At 37.9% G+C, this 11,158-nt stretch overlaps 1 protein-coding gene across 1 annotated transcript; it reads left to right on the top strand.

The window, feature by feature from the left end:
- Window positions 1–439: 439 nt before the first annotated feature.
- On the top strand, window positions 440–5,086 carry ZNF518A (zinc finger protein 518A). The gene has a single exon (XM_008935522.1). The coding sequence runs from the start codon at window positions 440–442 to the stop codon at window positions 5,084–5,086; it is 4,647 nt and encodes a 1,548-aa protein (XP_008933770.1).
- The last annotated feature ends 6,072 nt before the right edge of the window (window positions 5,087–11,158 follow it).

Here is an 11,158-nt window from a genome sequence, read left to right as displayed (position 1 = left end):
TGTGTATGTTTAACTGGCTGCTCTGGCTGTTTCCCATGCCAACTACGGGAAACCTCGGCTCACTGCTTGTACCACCTGTTGTGGGTCGAATCATGTCTTTTTTGGGATTGATGGGGGTGGCATCAATTATGTACCAGCTGATGGACTTGTTTGTAACCCCGGAGGTCATTCATGGAATGTCCTTTTTGCTTACAGTACAGTCTGTGTATTGGTTTCTCTTCCTGCTGGTTGTGTCATTCCTGTTAGGCCTGGTCATTGGCAGAACAATGTTCTAATTGCATTAGTTTTAAAAGTAATACTTGCTTTGTTTTCTGATTTCAGGCGAATAAGATGGGGAAGTTCTAGAACCTTGAGAAGAACTTGGCACAGTGGTCTTGTTTGATGCAGGAACTAAGACTAATCTGACGAATTCCCTTAAAGAAAAGAAAAATCTAAAATCATGCCATCTGAAAAGGAACAGTTTTTTTGTGATGAAAAGCGAATGAATTTGTTAAACCACAATGCTGCAAAGAATTTTTCTATGGATACTGCTTTGGCAAAAGCACTGGTGAATGATCCTTTAAGTATGATGACTAAACCAGCAATTTTAGATGTCAGTCCCTCTTACGAATTAAAAAATGTGAAGATTCATTTACCTAAGGTGAACATTCCGAATGAAGTATTGATGAAACATGAAGTTGATAGATTTCGAAAACTCTTTCAGTGTAAACAACAAACTGCAAGGAAGTCCTTAAGTCTAGAGAAAATAAATGGAAGCAATCCCAGTTGTTCAGAGGGAAGCCACTTGCAAAGTACACCAGAAGTGCAATTTGAAGAAGGGTTGAAAACCACAGCGAAGGTACTGAATTTCATGTGCACAAAGTGCAAGGATAGTATTAGGTACAGTCCAAATGATCTACAGAAGCATTTCCAGCTGTTACACTGTGGCGAGCTGCCTTTGTATCCTTGTGAGATGTGTAACTTCTCAGCTAATGACTTTCAGTCCTTCAAACAGCATAGACGCACCCATCGTAGCACTTTAGTAAAATGTGAGCTCTGTAACGATGAGCGTATGTACACTTTGTTGGAGCTGACAAAACACTTCACATCAAAGCATTGTTTAAATGGTCACTTTCAATGTGAAAAATGCGGGTTTTCTACCCAGGATGTCGGCACGTTTGTTCAGCACATTCACAGACACAACGATATTCTGTATAAATGTGGAAAGTGCCATCATGTAAGCTTTACAAATGAGGAGTTCCAGAGACATCATCATCTTCATACTAGTGCGTTTCCTTTTGGTTGTCAATATTGCAGTTACAGCACGCCTCAGAAAGATTATCTTTTAAAACACATCATAGCTCTGCATGGAGACCACTTATATGCAAAAGAAAAACTGGAAAAGGATAAATGTGAAAAAAGAGTAGTGAAGACTCCAGCAGGACTGAAACTTGTGTTAAGAAGGTATAAAATGGGAGCGTCAAAAAAAGCACTCTGGAGACGGAAAAAAGTAAGCGGTGGAAGTGACAAAACTGGAGAAAAAATTGCACAAGTGCTAAGAAGTGTTAATGAAATTCAAACAAAATCTGAGGAGTTGAACCAGTATGTTAGAGATGTGGAACCAAATGAAGAAAAAGATCAAATTATGTTTACAGAAAAGCATAATTTCATGGGCGGAATGCTCTCTGCTACTGCTGCACAATACGATAAAGAAGATTATGGAACAAGTTATGGCCTGGGATTATTGAAAAATGCTGTTCATGGGCCAACAGTATTGATGGTCAAAAACAATAAAATAGCTGTTCCAGCAAATTACAGTGCTAAATTTATGGGATTTAAAGTGGTCGATGGAAAACAACATATTGTTATAAAGTTACTACCTACAAGTAAGCAGAATGTACATTTGTTGGGTCAGAAAGCTGATCCTATTAAAGATGGTTCTCCAACTCCTTTGCTACAGACTGCCGATCCCTGTGGCTTGTCTCCAGGTGCTATACCACATGTACACGATCAGTCAACCTTAAAGAACAATTCTGTTCACCCATTAATCTCCTCTCCATTTTCTTGTTCTGTTCCTCGTTCAGGAAAAAAAAAAGAGGAAAAGCAAAATAACTCCTTATTGTATGGTAGGAGTGTTTCTCAAACTGTAGCACCTTCTAATGTAGCCGTAAGAAAAAGCTCAAATTATTTGCCAATGAAGTTGGACACAACTGTACCTTCACATGATGGGGTGACTAAAGTTGGAACTCGAAGTAATGTCTCATGGGGAAGCTATGGTCCTCCGAGTCATCCTCAGGTATTACCACCCACTGTTTCAAATGGGTTTCACTATGACCCTATGAAAATGCCCTTTTTTCCTGAACTGAAAATACAGAATGGTGGTCTGAATAATAGCAACGGAGCGAATAATCTCTATTATTCAACTTCAGTGGATTCTTCTAACGAAAGGTTGCTGTCTTTTCACAACTATTCCAAAATGGACACTTTGGATGATCCACATAACATTTGGATGTCAACAGATGACAGATACAAAGAAATTCTATCTAGCAAAACAGTTTCTTTTAATCACAGGAAGAGAAGAGAATCTGCATCGTCATATTCAGAGTTGATGAAAGGCTTAAAACAAGAGAAAGTTGTATCGGCTCAGTCAAATATCAATAAAACTTACAGACACATAAACACTAAGAATAACTCTTTGTCTCCTAAAAGCAAATCTAAATCTGTTGTTGACAGCAAGTGTTTTACAGAGGACCAGCATAATGGCCAGCAGTATTTGGATGTTAACATACATCAAGGCTTTGAGAATATATCTGGGGAATTCCAAGAAAATGCCTCTGATTGCGTTAACTCGGTCTTAATGCCTAAAATCACATCTGTTTTCTCCTTGCAGAGTGAACAGGCAACCAATTATTTATCACCTGAAATAAACCAGGTGTTGCAAGATGTGTTAAAAGTGAAAGCAACTACTCAGCAGGACTCCCACAGCACGTCAAATAACTGCATAAATCTTCATTCTGACAAGGTGCTTTCTGGTCAGGAAACAGGGAATAAAGCCTTTACCCATTTAAAAAGCTCAGCTACTACATGTGGTTTTCAAAGGACTCCTCCTAGTGTAGGCTTTCAATTATACCAGAGAGAGTTGAACATGAGGTGTAGCACAAATGAAGGTATGCATTGTGGAAGAGAAAGACAGACATCCAGAACATTTAATTCACAGGGAATGGATAAATTATCCAGAACTCGAGGTTTTGGTATGTTGTCAAAACCTCATGCAGATGCAATCATAACCCATCAGTTAGTAAAAGATAAAATATTGTCTAGAACCCAAAATCCTGGCAGCTTTTCGCCAGTTCTTCAGGAACAGAAGAAGCCCCTTTTAGTTCAGTCCTCTCCATCAGGATTTTTTGTTCCTTTGCACCTTGGTAACCAGCCCGGACTTCAGGTGGTTTCAGGAAAATCTTTTCCATCAACCAGTTCATCAGACGGGCATGTGGCTAAAGGTGTACCTGCATCTTTTGTTTTAAATAAAAGACCTGGAATGATTTTGACTGTTAACGGGGCAATTGGAGCAGTTGCAGATGTCCCTAGTGATAGTTCTCAGGTTTTAGGGACAGTTGCATCCAGAGAATATGCTAAAATAACCATACCAGCTGCAAAAGTGGAGGGGGAAAATGACAGTTTGGGAAGCATAGGAAGTTCCTGTGGTAGGAAGGCACGTGGTACAGCAAATGACTCACTGAGTAGCACACCATTCAAAGGACCTTTTGTAGTTACAAACTCATCAGAGTCATCTGTGAAAGGCATTTCTGCTGTGAAGGTGTCAGAGGATCAAGATGCTGTCTTTGGTTCCTTGGAGTCCATGAACCAGCAGGAAATTAAACGGAAACAACACGTTTATGCACTTTTGCCTGATGGACAGCAGGCAGTTTTTCTGAAATGTGTGTCACCAAACAAGCCTGTAGTTTGTAAACAGAGTGTTTTTCAGGATAATGATCATTATCAAAATTGTCAACCAAAGAAAACTGGAGCCATGCAACAAAAGCTTTTGCTGAGAACTAAGACTTCTGCTTCAGACACACTGGCTGATACCAGTCAGTCAGTAAGCAACTTGGTGCCCTCACTTCAGCTGGATAACTTGCAGCCCCTTACTTCTGCACTAGCACAGAAACAAACTGAGCTTACTTCTAGTGATGCCTTAATCTTACCAGGTAGGTTACTACCAGCAAATGCCTCTTTGGCAACCTCTAATCCAGCATGTTGTGTCCCTCCTGCAGAACCTGCTTATTCTACTAAATCTGCAGGGACACGGTTGCGAAAAGGTTCTGTTGAGAGAACACAAGTGGTAACTGCTAACAACAGGAATCACTTTGATAGTCAGAAGTCCACATGGAACACCCGAACCAGAACTGCAAAAGTGAAACCTCGTTTAAAACAATCTGGGTCTAAAAGTTCAGAAACTGTGGGTATCCAAAGAAACAAGAAACGGAAAAGTAAGGGTAATTACCCAGAACCTCCAAAAAAGAAAGTAACGTTGCCCAGAAAGTGCAAGGAAAAAAATCAAACTCAAGTTGTTAGTGAATCTGGTGGCCCTTACAAACCAAGAGCATCAAAAGAAACTGTGAGGATTTTGAAGTTACTTCCTTTTAATTCTAAACAGCTTGTAAAATGCCCCAGGAGAAATCAACCAGTTGTTGTGCTTAACCATCCTGATGCAGATGTTCCAGAAGTTGTAAACGTAATGAAAACCATTGCTAAATTTAAGGGACACGTTCTTAAGGTTTCACTGTCAAAAAGAACTATTGAAGCGCTTCTGCAGCCAGCCTTATGCAATCCTTTGGATGTAACTACTGATGATCTTTTTCAAAAGAGGCACAGGACAATAAAACCTATTAGTCCTGTAAAAGAAAGGTTTGTCTTAAAATTGACACTGAAAAAGACTAGCAAAAACAATTACCAGATTGTGAAAACTACCTCTGATAATACCTTGAAAGCTAAGTTTAGCTGCTGGTTTTGTGGTAGAATATTTGACAATCAGGATAATTGGGTAGGACATGGTCAGAGGCATCTGATGGAGGCTACTCGAGATTGGAATTCATTAATACAATGATGACCGGTGAAGAAAATAAACAGTCTCATATTACAGGTTTCTAAAAAGAGAATCAGTTGAATTAGGATACACAAGGAATCTCATTTTGGATTTCTGTATGGGAACTGAAACTTAAAAATAATGCAAAGTGCTTGTGTTTAAGAGGAAGAGCAGATTCTCTATGGCCATCAAGCTTTGAGATCAATGTAGGAGCTTTGTGGCTTAGAAAACTTGTAACTAACTGCAAATACAATTTCATAAAAATATATATTATTTTTTCTTACTACTATCATGTCCTATATTTTTACTCTATAGAATGAGTCTTCAGGGCTTCTGTACATATTTAAAAAAAAACCTAAACATGTAAATATTTTTATACTCTCCAGTTATTTGGTATAATTCTTGCACAGAAATTACACCCTTCCCCCCCAAGTTTTTCAGATTTGTGCATGCACTACTAAAACCAATTTAAAAATTTTTTTCAACTGCGCACAGTTGTTATCCTGGGATTTTTGTTATTTTCACTTGTTAGTTCTTGATTTTGTTTTTCAGGGATTGAACACTATTGTTAGCAAGTGCCTAAAAGATGTGAAGCAGTTTACATTATGTCAACTGTATAACCATTGGTCCATATAGGGCCATTTCCCCAACAGTTTCATTTAAACAAAGCCATATGTGAATGCTTTAAGCTATATTGCTATGCACATGACACTTGTACTATTTCTGTGCAGTTTGTCTACTTTCTTAGTGAAATATTTTTCATATAAATTAATAAAACATGTGATAATTGTGTTAATATGGTGAACCTGAGAATGGAATCAGTTGAAAATATACAGTATATATATTCTTAATGTATATGGTGTCTAAGAACAGTGGACATTCCTAATCTGTATTGACTCTGTCGCTATTAAATTTGCTATAACTTGTGTTTACAGAATATGACTGTGAGCATTTGTATAAAATACATTTTTTTTTTTTTTTTTTTAAATACGATGTCTGCCACAAACTGTAGGAAAGCTGGAATATGGTGAAGTGCAAAGAACCATTTCAGGCCTGTAACTGCATTATCATTGTATTCCACATGGTGGAATAAACTTGCCCCATAAAGACTAAATAGTATTTTCTACTGTTGCTTATTCAGATGAAATGCCTTTTAGGGTACCAGGGATTGGATAAAACCAAGGCTTGAGCCGTTCCTCATTTTACCAGCCAGTAGGGTAATACTCCTAGGAGCTTGCTTGCTTCCTACTTACAGTTTAAGGGATAGCAACGAAAGAAGAATATGCTTCATGTTTCTTTATGTGAGGGTATGTAAACAAAAGACCTCATCCATAGTGGATAAGAGAGAGTATACAATTGACAGTCATTATCCACAGTAATTATGACGTTTAGAGGCTTTGTATTCCAGATTATTAATGAACCTAGAGGCTAGATCCAGTCTCCAGTCGGAGTGCCCTTACCATACGGGACCTTTTGCCCCAGGTATTGGAAGATTACATCTTGAGTGTGTAAGTCATCTTCCCAAAGTATTGATGGAAAAACTGTCAAAATTCAATCCTGGACTTGGAGGGGACTTGGGCCTTTAAATTTCTCAGGTTTTTAGATTGTATGCAAGCCCAAGCGTAGTTCTCTGTGCCTATTTACATAATGTGAAAGTGAAGATTGACTTGCTACTAATGCAAACGACTGGAAGTCCTTCACAGATGTTATAGGGATGTCATCAGTAACAGAATATGACTTATATTTTAAGTGTTACAATGAAAATGATTTTTAAAAAAAATGTTTCAGTAGCTAGATATGCTTTTTTTTCTCAGTGTGCCTGTTGGCAGGAAGATGCACACCAGCCTTTTAGCTGGTGAGTTATGTATGGGAATCAACTAAAGTGCCTGAGAGTCAAGGAAGCATAATTTGGGTTATACAGTTGGTGTGCATTCTGCATCAAAACAAATCATTTTATGCTGTACGATGGACTTGAGCTCTGACATTAATTTGGCTATGAACTTTGAAGAACACCAGTGTAGTGGTGAGGAAATGTGTTGGGAAGAAAAGCATTAGGAAGGACAAAAATGAGTTGAGCTTTTTTGATGGGAAGGATCTGTTGGCTGCCTCAGCTTGCTCTCCTATAAACCCTGAATTTGAAACCCTGAATTCTGGACATTGCCACCTTCTTTGGCAGAAGTATCTGTGAAGTCGTTTGCTAAAACTTGAATTTTTGTTAACAATTACTTCTCACTGAGATAGAAGTTCTGCTGTACAGTTAGGAGGTTTTCTTTCTACTGATGAATCATGAGATTGACAACTGTCATTGGAGTTTATTTCCCTCCAGCTTGTTTTCCTATGAGCTGGGTAACCTTAAATAATACTGTGAAAAATAACATTGTAAAGCTAAAAAATGTTGAAATAAGTTTGCTTTGTACAATGCTAATTCATTGTCATGTATCAATTTATCTATGGACATCCATTTCATTCAGTGCAGAGAATTGTTGCTCCCTGTTGAGCAGTGATTTAATACTTTGTTTCCCCACCCTTAATTATGTCCTTGTATTTAATGCACATTGCTCAATTACTTATTCTGAATATATAATTTTTTTTCTTATGAGCTCTTCCATAATGCTTTCTTTGAGGTCCTAAGAGTTGTCACTTGTGCAGATCATATTTCAAAGAATCTTGACTGTGACTTCACTGAAATTAAGATAACAATTAATGATCAGCAGAAGAAATTTTGGCTCGAGCAATCTGACCAGCATTGTGGTGGATGGTACAGTAGGAGGGGCAGAGACTATAAAGTCCTTCAATGAAATATTCAACTGCTTTAACAATATGAGGCTACCTTTTTACAGGGCAACTCCTGAAAATGCTTGTTTGTGCATGCCTCAGCATCTTTAGTAAATGGGAAAGATACCTTAAAAATCTCCTGAAAACCAGTTTTATTACAGTGACAACTTATCCCGGAAGTATCATGTGAACCAAGCGACATAGATGTATAAGTCCACATGGAAAAACAGTGAATGATCATGTATTCAATGCTTATATTGTAACGGCTGTATCTTGTGTGACAAATTAAGTTTGCACAGGTGACCTGATTTGAGGAGTATCTTGATTTTGAGGGCTTGACTTTGCAACCGTAACATTTTAAGATAGCTTTTAAATTGCACATGTAGCAAGGTAAGAAAACCCTAAATTGGTTATAGTGCTTTGGGAGATTTAGAAATAGGTACAAGTGCAGGGTCAACAAGTGTTTGTACAGTGTTTGCCTGTTTATTTAAAGTGGCCTTAAAGAAGCCTAAAATCTAGCAAGAAGTGTATGCATCAGTAATTTGTGGTTTGTCATCAGTAATTCTGATGTTTAGAAAAAAACAACCCTTTTGTTCAGTATTTGTTCCTGGGCTGCTGTCATGTGAGACTTCTTTTTTTTTTTTACAACACTTCTAAGAATCTTCGCCTGCTGTTGATGATTTAGATTGAAGGAGGAATGTAGTTTTGTAACCTGCATGTCTGAACACTTGGGTTTTTGAGAATGCAAATTCTTGCTCCTTTCGTGGGAGAACATTGTCGGGAATGATGTGCAGTCCTCACTGTACTCTCCTTTCTGTATCAGGTAGGCAGACAATACTTCTGCTCCTTTGTACATTAGTAAATATGATACTTTGCCCTGAATTCTCAAGAGAAAAAAACAACAACTTTTTAGCTCTAGTTCTAGGTGGTCTTTTACTAGTTTCCGCGTTCCCCCCCCCATCTGTTCAGTGACAATTACATGGAAGAGAAATTGACTAAGAAAGAAATATGGGGGGAGAAGTGTGTTGCTATCTGTCAGAGGTCAGACGTGGCACCTGCTGGCACTGCTACTAGTTGTAAGGTAAAGTTTGAGGTATAGAATTGCATGAAGTTACCATTCCCTAGATTCGGTATTGGCTGCTGAATCAGTAGTGTCAGGATTTTTAAGTGCTTTGATTCAGCAGCCAATACCGAATCTAGCAAATGGTAACCTGGTGCAGTCCTATACCTCAAACCTTTTTATTTTTTTGCTAAAATTGTGTGTCAAAGTATGTCTACACCACAGTCTGCCCAAGATAAGTAAGATCTAGCTTGTGAATGGAAAGCAGAGTAACCAGTCTGCCTCCTTTCTTCCCGTATAAAATGGAGGATAGTAAAATAGGTGATGACATTTTGGTAGGTTTGTGGTTTCATTTTTCCCACATGGAGCCTTATTTTGTGCCTAGGATATTCTCCTAGAATTAATGGATTCTTTCCTGTAAGGTAATGTGGCCTATCAAATCCTTCCCTCATTTTGTTGTCAAAACTGTAAGGTAGAACCTGCCTAAAAAGAAAAGGTGTTGAGGACATAAGTTGAACGTTTATCTAGAGCATATTTGTTAGTTGTAGATAAGCCACAAAGTTACATGTCGTACTGAGCACTTAGAACTGAAGGGGAGGAGCAGTAGTGCTTAGAGTATGGAAAGGGCTCACTATTGCCAATTACCTTAAAAAACAGATACAATACACTGGAGTTTCACTTTTTCCTGCCTTTTTTTTTTTTTTCCTTAGTTCTGAAATGATGGTGATACCACACATTTACCTCAGAAAGCAATGTTTGAAGAACCTAGACATTTTTTGTGAGCAGCAACATACAAAGGCTAACAAGAGAAAAGTTTTGTTCAGAATAAAGTTTAAATGTTGTGCAGTACGTGAGTGAATAAGGCAAGGACTCTACATGAATGCAAAGAAAGCTAAATATGAGTGGCTGCTTTTTCACAGAGTATTTTCCACTGTGAGTATTGGTTGAAATAGTTTTAGTAACCTTCTAAAGTGATGTTTCATGTCACTAAAATCACAGTACACCTAGAGGAGTAAATTAAGCTTGCAGAGACTTAGTAACTCTTGTTATTTTTGAAGCCTTGATTTGGCAATCAATGTTCTAAATACTATACTAAACATACTCTTTATGTAGTACTGTGAACAGTCTGCGGTGGGCAGGCTTGTGTAAAGTCTGTATACATTGTTTCTTACTTGACAGTGTCTCATTGGTTTCACATCTAGGGTGTTACCTGTGTTGCAGAGGGAAGAAACAGAGGCAGCAAGGTAGGTAGCCATGTGCTTAACATCTTTGTCATGAGTAAGCAGTTCTTTCTAGAAGATGGGTGTATTATTTGTAGAAGTAATTGATCAAAACTACAAGGAAGTAGTTGCAGAACACAGCTGTAACATGGCTCTGCATGACCTGCTAAACGTCTGCAAGTCTTGGCTTACTCTTGCCTTAAATGCCTTGCAGATAGTCCTAGAGAACACTGCCTAATCTTGAACAAAAATAACAAAGTAGGTGTGTACAGAGTGTCAGTTTTGGAAAGTACCTTTAAGACTGATGAGTTTTCAGGTCCAGTGAAATCAAACACCTCTAGAAGTAATTAACAACTGTTCCTAAAAGTTTTTCATTGGTGCAATTTATACATTTGTTGATTTAATTTTCACCACTCAACTTTTGTGGAAATTATTTTGTTCACAATAATATAGTAAGTAAACCATTGTGATAGAATGGGCTTGAAAAAGGTTTTTTGTAAACTAATTGCAACAATTGAGTAGGTAGCTGGTTTAGCAATGAAGCAATGTGCTTGGGTCACCAACAGTAGGCAATGTGAAAACAAGAGATTTGAGAGATATTAAGCCAAGTATATATGCTAAAACGCGAGTTTTTGTCACGACAGGATTTCCAAAGGTACATGTAACAATATACACATTAAAACATGAATGATAGTGAATTGGTGCTTTCTTGCTGGCAGGTTGTAAAGAAAGATGATCCAGCACTACCTTCATATACTATTGAGTTCCCAATATTTTGAAGTTTATTTGCACTTTTGAAAATACAAACAAAAATATTAATGAAACAGAGTAAAGGTGAGGAGGAGGACAACACATGTCCATTAATCTAAAACCTTTAGCCGGCTTTACTGCCACTGATCACATGAAGTACAGTCCTATTTTCAGCTTGTACACACTGGTACATTAGGTCAGCTTGCTCTAACTTCTAGGGCTGTGAACTTCACAAAGAAATTGCTGAAAGCAGTGATCTGTGGTAAACGTAACAAATGGAAAGAATAG

This window comes from Merops nubicus, unplaced genomic scaffold, assembly GCF_000691845.1.
Source record: "Merops nubicus isolate BGI_N331 unplaced genomic scaffold, ASM69184v1 scaffold43732, whole genome shotgun sequence".
Classification (NCBI taxonomy): domain Eukaryota; kingdom Metazoa; phylum Chordata; class Aves; order Coraciiformes; family Meropidae; genus Merops; species Merops nubicus.
The sequence above is the reverse complement of the archived record's forward strand: the minus strand, read 5'-3'. Positions and strand labels throughout refer to the sequence as shown.

Bases quoted from the DNA above. Each gene is read 5' to 3' on its own strand.
- ZNF518A (XM_008935522.1), top strand. From the start codon at position 440: ATGCCATCTGAAAAGGAACAGTTTTTTTGTGATGAAAAGCGAATGAAT.